This window comes from Myotis daubentonii, chromosome 8 (genome assembly GCF_963259705.1).
Source record: "Myotis daubentonii chromosome 8, mMyoDau2.1, whole genome shotgun sequence".
NCBI classification, from domain to species: domain Eukaryota; kingdom Metazoa; phylum Chordata; class Mammalia; order Chiroptera; family Vespertilionidae; genus Myotis; species Myotis daubentonii.
This window is the reverse complement of record NC_081847.1, coordinates 46,197,579-46,214,904: the sequence shown is the minus strand read 5'-3', so window position 1 is coordinate 46,214,904 and position 17,326 is coordinate 46,197,579. Positions and strand designations below refer to the sequence as shown.

Genomic DNA, 17,326 nt, shown 5'->3' with positions numbered 1-17,326 from the left:
TCTCCTCTTTCGTAGAAATGCTGAAGTCACAACAGAAAAAGTACACCATGGCCTGAGTGCCGAGTTCTTCGGGGCCCTGAGGGCCGGACGGGGAGCATCCAGCTCTCCATTCCCACAGCCCCGCTTATCTGGATCCCCAGCCTACTTTGCAGAGTTACTTTGCTACAGGCTGTTGGTTACTCAACTACAGAAGTGAAATTTGTTACTTATGAGAAATAATAAAAGATCTTTCTTTTTCTAGACTTCCTCTAGTCAAATGGGTGTTGTTGTTGTCTTTCTAAATGGGGGTTTGCTTAGCTTTTTTCCCCTTTCGTGGCATTCAAATTTAGCTTTTGTATGTGCTGTGCCCAGCAGATCTAAGTATATATGTGAGAGACGCAAGACCTAACTCATACTAAATGCTTACCATTTCCCTCAAAGATGGTGTGTGGAGTGTGTGAACAGATGGAAGAAGTTAGGCTGTTGAAGATTTCATATAACTCACCAGCATTAACAATGGAGACATTTAGTGGTGTCAGAGTGTTATTTATTTCTTTGACTCAACAACCATTTCTTCATTGAGTACTTACTGTACCTGCACTATGCTTATCAGTTGCAGAAGGCCCAAAAAAATGCATGAGATGTGGTCTCTGCTTGCAGAGCACTTACAATCTATCAGGGGAAGTAAAAGGTGTGTGCAAATAACCATACACATTGCAAAGGAAGGATTATTTGTGTTCAAAGGAAGACAATTAGGAAGGATGGCATCATGGTAGGATGATAATAATCAATGTGAAATTCTTATTTAAGCTTTGTCATTTCTATCTTGGCTTAGCCTGGTTTTTCACTTTTTAAATAAATTATTATTTCTGAATAGGTAATATATTCACATGGTTTATATACTGAAACAATTTAGAAAGATATATATTGATAATTCTCACTTCCACCTGTGTCCCCATCTATCCAATTCACTACCCCATTATCCATTGAAACAAGTGACTATGTATGTTAATTTCTTGAGTATATATCCAGTGTCTCTTCATACTATATATATAGAGTAGTATACTGCCTTTTGTTTAATATATATATATATATAAATATATATATATATATATACATACAAATATATATATATATATATATATATATATATATATATACACACATACAAATATATATACACACACACAAAAGGCAGTATACTACTCGTCTTGCTCTTCACTTGGCCTATTAATTTGACACTTTATCTCGGAGACCTTAGCATGGGAGTCCATAGAGTGCATCCTTTTTCTTTCTTCAGAGGTAGGATACTATGTTTATCTATTGTTGCACAACAAACTGCTTCATATGTTAGAGGCTTAAGCAACAGTGATTTTATTTATTCACACGCCTGGGTTGAGCTCTTTGGATGGGGTCAGCTGAATCGTTTTCCATGGATTTACTCATGAATGATGCCACTTGATAGCTTGGCTGCGGCCAGGTGACCCACCATGGCGCCATTCACTTATCAGTTGTAGATTCTGGCTGCTAGCTGGAATTTGTATCTCCAGGAGACTAGCCCAAGCTTCCTCACATGGTGACTGGATTCCAAAAGCAGACAGGGTTTATGCCCTGATCCTGAAGGGCAATGGAGCCTCTGCTTGCATCACGTTGGCTAATGTTTCATAACTAAATTGGGTCACAAGGAGTCAGTGTGGGAAGCACCTCCACGAGGGCGTGAGCCATTCATCAGCGGTCACTACATAACTATCTTCTACACATTAACTACCCTGTTGATGGCCACCTGGTTATTTCCAGTCTTTTGCTATTACAGACAATGTCTCAATGGACAACCTTGTTCAGTAGTCAGTTCACTTGTGAGCAGGATAAATGACCGGAAGTGTGCTGCTGGGGCAAAGGGTAAATGCTTTTAAAATGATCTATCTCGTCTATTTCTGTGGTGCCACTTCTCTGGTTATTTTAAGCTTGTGTTCTTCTGTCACTTGTGTAGGAGCTTTGAAAATGTGTAAGTAGTTTAGATAAGAAATGCAACTAAACTGAATTCATTAGAAACTTATCCCTAAAATAACCAAAAGACAAAATACTAGAAATCAAATAATTTTGAATAAAGTGACATGCATCATTTTGAATAAATATGTCTATTATAGAAATCCTTACATTTCTATTGTGTTTATAGCATAGAAACAGTTTATGTATAGTGTGTCACTTAATTCTCACAACAGTTTTATACATTGAAGGTATATTGGCCCCACTTTATTTATATATGTAAAGTGTGTGTGTGTGTGTGTGTATGTGTATTTTTTAAGACTTAGAAAGTTTCATAACTTTTCCCAACTAGCAGGTTAGAGCCAGATGTGCACCCAGTCTGTGACAACAAACTGGACCTCTTTCCATAACTACATTTCATTAGTAGGGACTGTGTCTTACATCTTAGCTTCAAATGACATTAATTTGCTCTGCTTGCTAGTTGCCACATTCAGACAGCACAATCCCATGTGATATCTTCTCAGGAGGCTCTTTTTTAACCATTAGGAATAGTTCATTTATTTCTAAATACTTGCGGCACGTCCCTCAAGTTTTATCTTGTTCTTTGTGTGACATCGCTGTTCAAGTTGAGAGCTCTGTTTCCTGATCTCAGTCACTAGTAAATCTTGAAAGAGGGATTCTCTTGATGCTCTAGGCTTGCTTTCAGTGCTTGGGAAAGAGGAGTTATTTTTAAATAAAACCATGTCTTGGTCCCCCTGCAGTGGACATGGAAGGCAGACTGTTGTTTTTTCATTCACACTCAGACATTGTCATACGGGCTTGGTCACGGCAAAGTGGGCCCGCGGACACACCACCCGCTTCCCTGAAGCGTGATTGATTAGCAAAGCTGTTCTGCCCAAGGGCAACCTGTTTGCCTGAGCCCGCATGGTGACAGGGCCGACATGCACAGATTTTAAAACAAGTTTCTCATCCCTGGGCTGCAGGCTGCTGGCCAGGACGCTTGTTCTTGAGGGAGGAGGGAGGATCCACTTTGGGGAGCAAGGATCAGGAATCACCCCGCCTTCTAGAATCCCCCAATCTGGCAGCGCAGGCCCATGTAGCCCTTGGAGAGAGAGCTCCTGATGGTGTTGGTGCCATGAAATCCAGGCTGTGGAGGAAGTGGGGAGCCAGGTGAATGTGGGGATGCTGGGCCCCGCCTGTGCAGATCAGAGTGGGCCCATTTGACTGAAAATCTCTCAACATCAAAGAGAGGCATATGTTTAAAGAAAGACAGAAATTTGATGCCTAGTCAACATAACCTATGATGGACATTTGGAAACATGGTCAAGCAATGATACTGTAAAGAGGATGAGGTCGCAACCATATCTTTGCATGTTTTGCTCCTTCGTGGCATCAAGCGGGGTGTCTTTCATAGAGTAAAATCCACATAAACTTGTTGACCCAAAGTGCTAAGGCTGAAACCTGAGAAACCATCTTATCCAGACCTGACCATTTTAGAGATCAGTAAACTGAGACACAGGAAGGTTAGGGAAGTTGGGGAAGTGGCCTCAGGTTGTTTTCCTGGTTAGCGACACAATCAGGTCTTCGAAATCTTAGTAAAGTTCATCGCCATAGAATTGTGCTGCCAACATTAAGTGAATGAATGAATAATGAACTTCCTTTTGAAAGAAGCTTATTTCAAAAAACCACTCATTTAGAGAAGTCACACAGAATCACCCACTTTCTTTGCTATAAATCTCAGGAGATCACCCAGCTACCCTGTGTTGGGGTGGAGGGGAAAGCGGGATTTATAAAGATGAATTATGATTAGTATCTTTTGAAAGACTTTCAGGAATCTGGGCTTCAAGACACTTTGGCCATCTTGTGGAAAGTCTTAAGTGTCAGCCTTGGATGAAAAAAAAAAAAAGGACTTTTCTTATTTGTATACATTCAAGGTCAAGGTGCAGATAGCCTGGTTGGGAAAGTCAGACCAAGTCCTAGAGGCTTCCCTTCCCTCTGTGACTTGGATATCAGAGCACACTGAGGAGGGGGTCTGCACCTTTCCCTCGCTGCTCCCAAGCACTGCCTGCTCACCGTCCACTGCACGTGACAGGTGCCTGACTTATTCTCAACACCCTGCTGAGGGGGCTCAGGACTCAGCAGGTGCAGCCCCTTGGTGTGAATGCCACCCCCTCCCTTCACAGCTTAATTTTCCATCCATCACGTGGCCCACTGTCAGGTCTTTCTCCTCTTTGGTTCTTGACTATCTTGCCACCTGGGATGGTAGGAAGAAACTTGCCAGTCCTTTCACAGGTCTTTAACCACATCTGTTGTCCTGTGTAAGTTTTGACACCTGACAACATTGTCTAGACTCTTACTCTCCTCGCAAGGTGTACGGGGGAAACCATGATGTCCCTTTTTGGATATAAGTCAGTTTTTGTGTGGCCAGCCACAGAGAACATTTTAGGAGCCCATTTATCAGTATCTACAACAGTGCCTCATATTTGGTTTCCTGTGTTGTAAAGAAAAACCTGCAAATAACTAAAAGTAGGGATTCCAATGAAATGTGGGTTCTCTTCACTATATCGGGTGTGGGAGGCTGTGTAGCTCTAAGAATACCGGTAGTGGTATCTACCTACATTCTAAGAACTGAGCGGGAGGCGAAGTCTGTGCAGAATTAAATCACCATGTCACATCTGCGAGGCCCTGCAGGGCGAAGGCAAAAATAAACCCAAACAAACAACCCGGGAGCATGGCTGAGACAGTGAGGTGTGTGCCTCTCGAGTAGTGAAGGTTTTGAATTGGTCCTTGAAAATGTCATTGGAGACCTATTTGCTTGAAAAGATGCTTCGCGTCTTTTTGATGTTGTTGTTAGTGTTTTGGTTTTGGTTCTACTACCGTATTTACCCCATGTGTGGTTGGAAATGTCTGAATTTTCTGGATAAAAAAGTGAGGGAAGGTAAGACTCTGCCACCCACGTCATAGGATAGGTGGGCCAAACCTGGATAGGGATGTGTGTGTGTATACATGTGTGTCTGTGCCTACGTGTATGTACCTGTATGTGTGTATGTGTCTATCTGTGTGTGCCTATGTGTGTATGGGTCTATCCATGTATGCCTGTGTCTATGTGTATGTGCACATGTGCCTGAGTGTGTCTATCTGTGTGTGTGCATCTGCAGCTGCGTGTGTACCTACCTGTGTGTATCGGTACATGCATCTGTGTGTGTCTCTGCCTATCCGTGTGTGTCTTGGTGTGTGCATGGGCGTTCTTCAGTGCCTGTGTTTGTGCGTGGGTTGGCGCGGCGCAGGTACACCTCATTGCCAAGTGGAGCCTTCCTTCAGCATCTCAGCTCTCCTTTCCTTAACCTGAAACTACTTTGCTTTGTTGTTAAAGCAAACATAACTGCTTTCTTACCAAATAAAGACCGAATAACCTGAAGAGCTCAAATAAAATCCACTTTCGACCCAATATTAAAAAACATAGGAATTTTCTGCGGAGAAAATCCCATAGCAGACCGAAGAAGACAGGCAAATTTAACTGGAGTCTTTTGCCTGTTTGTACTTCGTTTCTACCCCCTGCCCCCACTTGCCAACAGGAGAATGCCTCTCTCCAACTACACATTTCACCTCTCCGTATCTGCTGATTATGGTTTTTATTTGAAATTAAAGTATTTGGTGATGATTGGAGGAGGATGGGAATGAGAGGTTGAATATGACATTATCTTATGAAAGCTCTCCTCCCTTCTCCCCTTTCCTTCTCCCTTCTCCCGGCAGCTGCCCCTCACCTCCCAGTCACTGTTCCTCTCAGGCAGCCCCCTCCCCCAGAAATGTCACAGAAAACGCAGGCACAGGTGGGCAGGCCATTGCATCCTGTACCGGCCCAGCAGGACAGACAGCGGCAGACCATGGTGACAGAAACAGCCACTAGGTAGAGAGCCCTCACCACATGCCAGACAACAGGCTAAGTGCTTGTCTTGCACTCACTGTCTCAGTCCTGAAAACCACTGGCAGGTAGGAACCCTTTCCTCATCCCCAGGGCAGGAAGCCGAAGCTCAGAGGGAGTGAATGATAGGTTAACAGTGGCACAGCGCTGAAGGGACAGGGGGCGGGGCTTGAGCCCAGGTTGGAGTCACCTGCCATGCCCTTGGCCACTGCAGCCTCCCTAAAAGCCCAGCTCTTCGAACCCAAGACACTGTAAAATCAATTTCAACCAAAGGCGTTTGGCAGCCACGTGCCACTAAGCCATAATTACCTGACCCATTTCAGGAAACTTTTTCTCATCTGTATTTTAATCATCCTATTTTTTGTTCCAAGGAATCGAAAGACACAATAATTATGTTGTTGTTTTTTTTGTGTGTGTTTTTTTTTTGCCACTTCTGATTGTGAGGTGCAGGCTGAGAGATGGAGTTTATATCTAAAATATTGGGATTTATGTGAATAATTACATGTATAATGTTAATGGTTAAGAGGAAAAGAAGGTTGCAATGTGCAATTTAAGAAATCCAAGAAACGGAGTAAATGCTAGCCCAGAGGAATCCATTGCTATAATGCTTCTGGAACTGCGTTGGTATCTTATCCTGTTTGATAAGGCCCCTTAGTTCTTTCTTGCTGCCCGAGTTAACTAAGCATCTTAACTGCAAGCAATGCTCAGCTCTCATTAATTTTCCACATTGGGCTTTGATCTTTTCATTTCAAGGCCCCCAAAACCCTATAGAGAGAGCCGGATCACGGTGTAGACCCTCCCTATACCTTTCCATCAGGAGACCGGTTTTCGAAACTAAATGACGAAGTTCCAATGAAACATCCCCCTACTTCCTTTATCAATAGTTAATTAGTATTGACTCTTTTTGGGGCCCAATCCCATTTCAGAATGAACTTTTTCCATAACTGAATCTTTGAAAGTATGTATTTGAAATATCTTTAAGCCTCAGAGAATAGCTTTGAAACAAGTTACACATTGATTTCCTCTTACCCTGAATTATTTCTCGCCTAATTTTCCTGAAACATTCTTTGTGGTTCATTGAATACAAAAAACAAACTATATACCGGGTTGAGTAGAAGGTATGGGGACATGGGAAACACTGTATTTGTTCTCAAGGAGCCTACGTCTTATTGAGAAACTAAGATACTTCAAAAAATAGCCATAAGGTAAAACAGAAAATTGTCAAGTGCTATAATTTTAATGTTGATTATTACATACCTAAAAGCTGGTTAAATTACAGTTTTATTGAATGCTAACGAATTATTACTCCCCTCCTGCACGGAATTTTTAAAACTTCTAACTTTCTCTGGCTTATAATTACGGTGGCCACATTTTCCATACCCAAAATTAAGACACGTGGGCTGACAAAGGATTCTTGTACCACTTCTAGGTATGAGACCACCCATAGTTAGATTTTTTTTTCTTTTTAAAAGCAGGATTTTTTTTTTTTTAAGGCCGGCTCTATAAAAAAAGAGGTTTGTTAAATAGATGCATTTTTAGACTTTTCATTAAAAACCTACCATGCAAACAGTATTTTATTTTGTTTCTGAATCAACATGTTATATCCTAACGCATGATTTTATAGCCTGAGGGTATGTGTTAGCCTATTCATAAAAACATACTGCTGGATAGAGTAATAATACCTGCCATTATCCAGGTGTAATAAAAAGGTCCCAAGTGGTCTGCTCCAGGCCTTTAATTTTCCTTTTGAAGATAAAGCTCCTTATTCCACTTCCAAGGTTCAAGGTTTTTGAACCTTGCAAATGATTACCATTGGGGCATGCCAGATGTGAACTATCATGAGCAGTAGTTCTTGAAAAAAAAAAAAAAAAGGATGGAGTGACTTTTTTTTTCCTTATTTACTCCCCCTGTTATCATCTGCGGTTTCTATACATGTCATGTCACAGCAGCAAGGCCATGGGGCCACCATGGTCCACGCATGGGATTTTTCAAATTGTAGAGATAAACTAGGCTCTTGTTGGACATTTGAGCATGATGAAACCAAGGCCTACTTGACCATACATTAAATGACTTGCCCAAAACTATACAGCTTATTGGTGGCAGAGCCATTTCCTGATCCTCAGTTTTCTGACTGAGATGGGTTTCTTTGTCCTAGCATATTTTCTTCTGTGCTGGGGTCTCTCTGATTAATTCCCAACTGCTCAGATATTGAGGCAGCCCTAGCCCTGGAGAGGTGAGGACTGGAGAGGTGCCCGTTTAGGCTGACCCTCAGCTAGCCTGAAGTTGAGTTAAAGGAATGTCTTATATATGCTGGTTCCTACTATCATGGGGATCATTGATTTCCTGCTGGTCCTAGAACCTTTGGGACCAGAATTTTCTCATTAATGCTTTATTTGAGGTGGAAGTATCATATATATAGTTGAACCATTGTACTTATGATTTTGATAATTTATTTTGTAAGTTGGCTGCAGTTGCAAGTTGATTATCTGAATGCACTCTCAGAATATACCCCTTCCATCAAAAACATATCAGACAATTCAGCTCTCGAGATAATTCACCTTCAGATTCACCCTTATGTCACTATAACCTCCCATTCATCTATTCAGTGACTATTTATTGAGCACCTACTATAATCAGCTACTTTTCTAGGTGCTGAAGATACAGTTGTGAACAGATAAAAATTCCAGCTGTTTTGCTTATATGCCATTGGATGGTGTTAATAAATGTACCAAAAAAAAAATGAAAACTCTTAGTTTGCTAAAAATATTGGATATTGTAAGAAGTAGAAAGCTAAAGGAAAGTGAATTGATGTTTATTGATGCAACTTTGCCATGTGCTGTGTTGAGTGTATCATCTTATTTAATTATCACAACAACCCTATGAAAGATGAATATGATGATCTTTATCGTTTACAGACGAGGAAACAAGGTTTAGGAATGTATCTTGTTCTTACACAATGGAGTACTACTCAGCTGAAAAAAAAAAAAGAGGAAATCTTATCCTTTGAGACAGCATGGATGGCCCTGGAGAGCATTATGTTAAGTGAAATAAGTCAGTCAGAGAAAGACAAGTACCATATGATATCACTCGTATGTATAATCTAATGAACAAAATAAACTAACAAGTAAAATGGAAACGGACTTATGGATAGAGAGCAGACTGACAGCTGCCCGAAGGGAGGTGGTTTGTGGGCTGGGTGAAAAGGATGAAGGTATTAAAGCAAAAAACAAGCAAATTCATAGACACAGACAACAGCATGATGGTTATCGGAGGGAAAGGGGGATGGGAGAAGGTAGAAGATTTTATAAGGGGGGATAAATGGTGATAGAAGGAGACTTGACTTGGGGTAGTAAACACACAATACAATAATCAAATGATATATTTTAGAATTGTACACCTGAAACCTGTCTAATTTTATTAGCCAATGTCACTCCAATATATTCATTTTTTAAAAAAGAATGTATCTTGCTCAAGGTCATGCTAGTAAGGAAAGAAGTCTACGTAGGTTTTTTTCAATACCGCGCTAGATGCTATCAGTTCCTGTTGAGCCGTGTACTTGATGTACCATGTATTTGATGTGTGGTCATCACTACCATGGAAAAATAAGCTGAGAAACCTTAGGGCACATTTTTGCCAATGTTAATAATAAATATCAGGTAATGTCATGTCATTGGACTCTTTGAAATGACATTTAAAATGTAGCTATTCAGTCCATGGTCCCTGTGCCATTTATGCCAATTTATTTAACTTTCTGAAGAGAAGTAATCACTGTAGGACGCTCTACTTTCATAACAAGCATCTTCCATGGAACCTTCACCCGGATTAGCTGTTTGATGACCACAATAACACGTGCTTCTCAGATAACACATGACCTTTCATGCGGGGGCTCGGCCCTTAGTAGTTGACTTTCTAAAAATAGGTCTTTAATGGTTGAGTATCAAATTTGCCTCGGGTGCTGATATTCAGGAGTTTTCCTCTTCATATCATGAAACATGCCCACGTATGGCTGCAGAATTGACTAACCCTGTTTCCTTGAGGAAATGCATTAAGAATTCAGAGATAGTTCCCTGTATTCTTGTCCCCAAAAGTGGTTGACAGGAGAAGTATGGAATCTGCCAGGGCTTGGGGGCCCAAGCCCACATCTAAGCACAGAGAGTAGACTGGGGCAGTATTTCTGGGGAGGAGCAAGATGCTGGATTAAGTCTGGGGGCTGGGGCAGGGTCAAGGGAGAAGGTCTTTTACTGACTTTGGTCTTGCTGATGTAATGACATGTGTGATGCAGTGGTATCACACCTGATGTTATTCCAGGAACCCATGCCATCTGCACTTCCCAGAGCCCCACTGATACAGTGAAGGGCATCGGGAGATGAGTACACTTCAGCTGTCTCTTCTCCCCCCTCACTTTGGTCATCTCTCTAGTTTGGGCTCTTTGCAGAGGGTTTGTGTTCAGTTTGCCTCATCACCCCCAATACTTCCTGTCACTCTTCAGATAATATCCAAACCCCTCCGTCTGATGTAGTCTTCCACCGCCTGATCCTCTCACAGTTCAAGCCTCCTCTCTTACCACTTGCCCATTGCTCACAGGCCACGTGGGCTGAATTCCTGATCCTCCAACATAGCAAGCTTGTCCCCTCCTGGGGCCTTGTGCTACCTGTGACCTCTGCTTGGATTGCACTCCTCCTAATTATCGCAGGGCCACTCCTTTTTGCCTTTCAAGTCTCTGATTGGTCAGTGATTAATTCATCACATACCACAGCCTGTCCTAAGGGGACCCAAATGCACGGCTCTTTTAAGCTTTGCAAACACAAATGGAAAGCTTCACTAAATGGTTTCATGCCACAGTATGTTCTCTGTGATTCTCTAATTTAGACTTTAGTCCAATTTATACTTTAAAATGTTTTCTAAAAGTTTTGCAAAAGATTCATACTTTTAAAACTCAGTGTATATTTTCTACCCAAATTAATAAGGTTCCACCCCATAGTACAAAGCCATATTCCAGAGAGTATCAGTGTGCTAAAGCCTTCTTACTCTCTGACATCGACTTCGGAATCCCCTCTTGGTGCCTCAGAAACCATCAGGGCGTCTCCTGAACTGCAAGGTCAGTTTCACTTCTTCACTGAGCAGCTCCTCTGCACAGAGACTCACAGTGAGTAATTCCACAGAACCCCGCCTCTGGCATTTCAAGTCTGATGTGTTTCACACACACATAAAATGCACTTTTTCATTTGAGTAGGTTATTGACACTATTGAACAGAGATGACCTGTTCCTGAATACACTGGAACTTCACGAAAATTTTTCTGGCTAAGAAGTGGAATTCAGTCAAGATAGGCCTGCCATAGACAGAGCAAGGGGATTTACCGTGTAGAGACTAAAGTAAAGGTTCTGGAAGTGGCTTCATTTGCTGGGGCAGCCCCTGGCTTCCAGGGGAGGGAGATGGGGGGAGGGAGAGCTGCGAGGGGGCCTTCCTCCCTTGCAGGGGCCAGGCGATGGTTGTGGCTCTGCCGTCTCCAGGTGAGACATGGACTCCGGTAGGTGGAGGCTTAAGTCCCACAGCACTGTTGGTGTCTGGCTTCTGATACTTTAGGAAACATGGCTTTGTACTTGGGGGTGTAACCTTATTAATGTGGGGAGGAAATGTAGATCAAGTTGAAAAAGTTTTAGAAAAAATGTAAAATATAAATTAGGGGCTCCCTCTATATCAGCAAATCACAGGGACTATACTGTGGCATAAAGCCATTGGCCAAGGTTTGCAGTCCAGGCCAGTTACTTCTAATTCAGTGATGTAGCTGTTAACTGGGCATCTTTATTAAGGGTGGATTTAACAGTTATGTTGAATTCTGACAAGGGGGGATGATGTGAAATAGCTGTTTGGGGTTTTTTGGTTGTTTTTTGTGTGTATACTTTTTGGGGAGGGGGCATCTGTTCTTTTGCTCAGTTTCACAGGAGGGAAGTACAGAGTAAGAACTTTTGATGGTGAAATCAGTGGTGAGTAATATGGTAAATGCCACTTTATCTTAAGTATAGTAAATTCTTCAGTTAGCTAGAAGAAAAGGGAGGGGTTCCCGTTAATTCAACATTCTGTTTAACCTGGAGGTCTAGAGGTACCAACAGACTGCTCTCTCTTACCTATTTCCATAGAATTCAAGTACAACAAAACATACCGAACACCAAATCTATACCAGACACGTGTATGCCTCTTTTAATGATTCAAAAGATATTCAAGAACCTCACCAAGCCTCAGTGTCATTAAGAAGAACATCAGTTATCTCGGAAGTGGCCGTTAGTAGGGATTGGGGGCGGATAGAAGGCTGGCCTGTAACTGCTGGCTGAAAGCTGCACTTGATTTCCTGGGGGGGTTGCAGGGGAGGGGGGAGGACGGGCAGAGAAGATGGGGGAGGGGGAGGGGTTGATATCATCTCCACTGTTCATCAGAGGTGAAGGCCAGTTGTTATTTTCCCAGGTCTCATCAAGCAATCTGTGAGGTTTTTATGGGCTTATAAATACTCACAAATACACAGACCCTGAAGTGAGATAAGGTCTGTAAAGTATCTAGTGCTGAGCCTAACAGAGAGAAATCTTGAGTACATGCAAAGTCAGTTCAATGAGTTTAACTCTGATTGGTGTGGCTTATAGTTGCTTTTTCCTTTGGTGGCTGGGGGGGAGGGGGTGTCGGGGAGCTCTTCCTTTGTCTCCTTTTTGGCTGGAGAACTCTGTATACCGATGTGAGGACAGGCAGGAACTTTCTTACCCCCAACATTGTTTATATTTTTATGAGAAGCATCTGCAGATGAGAACTATGAGAAATGATCATGAATTAAGGATAAATATTTAGATCAGTTACTATTATACCTTCTTCTCTGGGACAAGTCTAGAAAGAGAATTAGGAGAAGCAAGTGTGTAAAAAGGAGGATATATTCTAATAAACATTTTGGAAGATAATTTGACCTTAATTTTGAAAATTACATACCCTTTGACATGGCAGTTTCTTTTTTTTGGGGGGGGGGGTGGTTCCCTACATATATGTAAGGACATCCATTGTAGCATTATTTATTTTATTTTTTCAGTAAAAGCAAAAAGAACAAACAAACCACACAACAAACAACCTGGGGGAGGGAGAAATAGCTGTGTAGGGGTCAGGCTAAATAATGGTAAATTGACATTATGAAATAAAACGCATTTGATAAAGAACACGACATATATATGGACTCACTTAGGAAGACACCTGAGATTACTGTAGTCAAAAAGTTGAAGTCTCATAAATGAAAAAAAAAAAATTAGATACACATATGTATGCATGTATACGCATAGCATTTTCTGGAAGGATATACAATATACTGTTTTGTTAATATAATTTCATAATTATAAGTACTATAAATTAAAATTAATAATTGTGACAAAATAAGATTAGTTGACATAAACATATTTTTATAGTAAAATGGGTATTATAAAAATTACTTAAAAGTCTGCTCTTTTTATGTTAAGTATTTTCTAGTTGCAATCTAATTTGCTTATTCAGACCTGTATGCACATCACCTGTACCAGGGGTGAGGAACCTTTTTTCTGCCAAGGGTCATTTGGATATTTATAACATCATTCACTTAATATAATTCACTTAATATAAATTTATGTTGCTATGAAAAAAAAAAAGCGCTCCTATATTTATTGAATTTCGAGTCCGGCCTGCATTTGCCTTGGCAGGGCCAGACTAAATGATTTTGAGGACCTTATATGGCCCTTGGGCCAGATGATCCCCAACCCTGACATATGCAATTACACTTCTGTCCAACTTAGGGGTATTCATAGTTTCCAAATTGATGCTTTTACCATTTCTCCAACAGTGTTGAAGATGATGGTGACCACACTAGCCAGGACTTATTGAACCCCCACTATGTGCTAAGCACTTGTATTTTCTCTAAATCTCACAAATCCTAAAAAGATGATGAGGAAATGGAGGCTCTTCCAACTTAAGTAACTTGCCAAAGTCATAGAGCCAGGAGGTTTGGGAGCCAGCACCCAAACTGGTCTAACTCCAAAGATCGTGCTGTTTCCATATGTCCTTGCCTAAGATACGGTGCTGGTGGAATGAATTCTCAGAGTCTGTTCTGCTGCTGCAGCAGAGAATTTTGAAAAGAGCTATAACAGAAAACATGCTTTAATTGTTTGCTATTATTCCTGCTTTCTAGCACATTCCACTCACCAATGTTATTTTTTGTCCTGTGCTTCACATCTGTCTGAACTTTGAACATAGACTTATGCAGCTAATGGAAACTTCCCAAGCCCATTTGGTTCTGCTGATATTTCTACACTGTGAACACCAGCCCTGTGTTAGCAGGGCCAAGTGGCGTATGCCACCCAAAAACTGCTCCAGCCTTCAGGGTTGGGCCTGATTTCAGATGAGAACGCTATAGCATTGTTTATGTTCTTGAAATAAAGAACAAAGAAAAGTAAAAGGGCAAAATCTGCTTTTGAATTTTTATTAATTGAACTCATTTTAGGCTTGGCCTAGTTTCGATTTAAGAGGTTACCACAGTTCCGGAGAGGGCACCCTGGGTGGCCAGGGAGGAGTAACAGTGACAGTCATAGGAAGGCCCTTCCACGCCCAGATCCCATCTGGCTCTCCTGCCTTCCTTCACCCAGTCTTCATTCAATTCTTTCCTGCGACCCGGTCTTTATCTGAAGGCGATCCTGGATTTTCAGCCCAGTAAGGTGTGTAGGGTGGGCCTATGGAGCAATGGCCACAAAATAGGCATCCCACCCAGCACGAGGAAAGGCTTTTTGGAGGAAATGGTAACTACTAGTAAACTGAGTCCTGAAGGCAAGTAATAGAGGCGCCCAGTTACTTAGGAAGAGAGAATCGAATATGCAGAAACGCAGGGGTAAAAGAAGACTCCAGGCATCTGCACAGTTCTGAGACTCCTCGTCTCTGACCCTCTCTCTTGAATGAGGCTATTTTACTACAGATTAGTCCTTGACCTTCATCACATCAGCATGACTAGGGCACAAAAACATTCCTTGAATAAGTGACTTTGTTTTAGACACTCCTCCAACACCATGACTGATACGGTGGGTATTTATGACTCTCTAATCTCCAGTATCTGGCCATACCTGTCCCATCTTCCTGCATTCACGCTGGCCGATGACACACCTGGGCAAGGTGAAACTTTAAGGACTCGTGTAGAATGACATGATAACTGCTGGTTTCTATAAAGGGACTGTTGGTCTAGTATCTTTTTTTGCAAAAACAGGGAAATGCTTAAGGCTGGGGAAGGATGAGGTTTCTGTTTTCAATAACGAAGATGGATATTCAAGTGAGGGGAGGACAAAAGAAAACAGAACACCCAGCCTGAGGCTAGGCATTGGGCTATTTTTATTTGTCACTGACGAAATATCAAATAACAACTCTTTCTTCTTTCTCTGTATGCATGCATCACGAAGGCTTGCTTCTAAATAGTATGTCCTATCAACTCCTGAACGTGCATAATTTAGTCTCCAGCTTGTGTGTGCCTTAGTTTGGACTGTCATCTATCCTCCAGGCAGTCAAGGAAGCCTTGCCATGGAGTTCCTTTCCTTACTCTATTTCATCATCTAAGTTTGTTTTTTGCCGATGAATATGAAAAGGCAAAAACCAAATTTGGAAATTCATGAGTACCAGTGCACGAATCAACCTGAAAAAAATAAGAATATGTACGATGAACTTCAGAAAGTCAACTGAATAAAACAAGACAATTGTACTTATAGTTTTAAAACACAGACAATAGTGAGGTGAAGGCCTGGGAAGGCGGCAGGAGCAGAGTGGAGGGGGTCAATGGGGAAAAAAAGGGTACATCTGTAATCCTTTCAACAATAAAGATACATAAAAAAAAAAGAAGTTGGACTGGTCATAGGCTAAGGAAAAAATAAAGTAAAATGACATCTATTTTGGCTCAAAGGCAGTCATTAATGGCATTGGAAAGAAAGGATAAAAATTTATGTATGGTTAATATTCAGGGACAAAAATGGTCATATCAGATGCAAAATGAATTTATCTAAAAGAAGTAGTAAAATGCTATCCTTTAAATGTCAATGAATTTCCACTAATTATAAATTAAGGGCAGTCAGTAAGTCACTTAGATAAAAAATGGTAGTTGAGAACCGAGGATCCTGTAGTAAATATCAAGCGTGGTGGTAGGGTGCACTGGTCACATGGGTATAATAAAGGTAATAAATCAACAGAAGTAGAGCAATGATGAAATGTGTGTAAAGCACTTTGAACTCCACAGAAGTAAGCAAAGTATAAATAGATAGCATGCTCGGGCAGAGAGAAATCAAGTGCTATTTTGCACACGGCCGGTGGTAATTTATTGTTTGGATGCTCCAGTTGAGTCCCTGTTTACATGGTGCTGTAAGTTAACTGAGACAAAAATAGTCAGTACACATCACTGTCTTGACTAGATGACTGAGTGATCAGCAGAAACTGTACCAAATGACCGCTCCCCAACATGCAAGAGATTTATAATATTTTATACATATTCATCCTAAAAACCCAGGCTGCTTTGACAATTCTGTCTGGTCATAAATATGGTTCAAAGATAAGACGGTGTGGCGTACATAATGGGAAAAGGCAGTAAATTGCTTAACATTCCAAACTCAGGGTGCAGGTTGCCTGGATTCAAGTCCCAGCTCTGTGTTGTCCTTGGGCAAGTTACTTAACCTCCCTGTGCCTTGTTTTACTTACCAGTCAGTGGGGTAAATAATAATACCCACTTCACAGAGTTGTTGTGAAAGCAAAATGAGTTAATACCATAAAGCATTTAGATAGTGCCTGATGCAGAGAGTATAAAGTCTCTTCATACCTTAGCTCATCCTTCCCCTTCTGCGTGAATACTTTCTTGTGACCTTTTCTTAGGTAGGCACTTTGTTCCCACCCTGCCTAGTCTTGCCTGCACCTTGTGAGGTTTCAGTCAAGCCTTGGAACCCAAGACTCTTTGACTTCAAGACCCATCCTTTTATCATGACACTAAGCTGCTTTTCCTTAGAAAATCTTTCAGAAGGCCTTTTCAGATGTACTCCACCCAATTCTGGCTCATTCCTTCATGAATCTGGGGTATATTTTTATTTGTGATGTTGAATATATCCGATTATTTCAAGTCCTTTGTCCTTTGAGAGCAGGTGTCTTACAACTTCTGGTCAACCTTTGACTGGCTTTCAGTCTGATTACATCAGAATCAGGCATGGCTGACGGATTCAATAGATCTAAATTGATGTCAACAACCCACCCTGGCTGGCGTGGCTCAGTTATTAGAGTGTCAGCCCATGAACTGAAGAACATGTTCCTGAGTTGCAGGTTTCCCGCCCTGATTGGGGAGCATATAGGAGGCAACCAATTGATATGTCTCTCTCACATGAATGCTTCTTAATCTGTCTTCCCCTCCTCCCTTACACGCTCTCTAAAATCAATA

At 41.4% G+C, this 17,326-nt stretch overlaps 1 protein-coding gene across 2 annotated transcripts in view; it reads left to right on the top strand.

The window, feature by feature from the left end:
• The window catches only part of BCL2 (BCL2 apoptosis regulator), a 166,025-nt gene that overhangs the window by 95,577 nt on the left and 53,122 nt on the right, over positions 1 to 17,326 (top strand). The window contains exon 4 of one of the 2 annotated variants that reach the window (XM_059706278.1): positions 421 to 576. The exons of the other annotated variant lie outside the window; for it this stretch is intronic. Coding sequence (XP_059562261.1) covers positions 421 to 561 — 141 coding nt within the window. The 3' untranslated portion in view covers positions 562 to 576. Of the gene's footprint in view, positions 1 to 420; positions 577 to 17,326 lie in introns of those variants that run through there. 2 annotated transcript variants of the gene reach the window in all.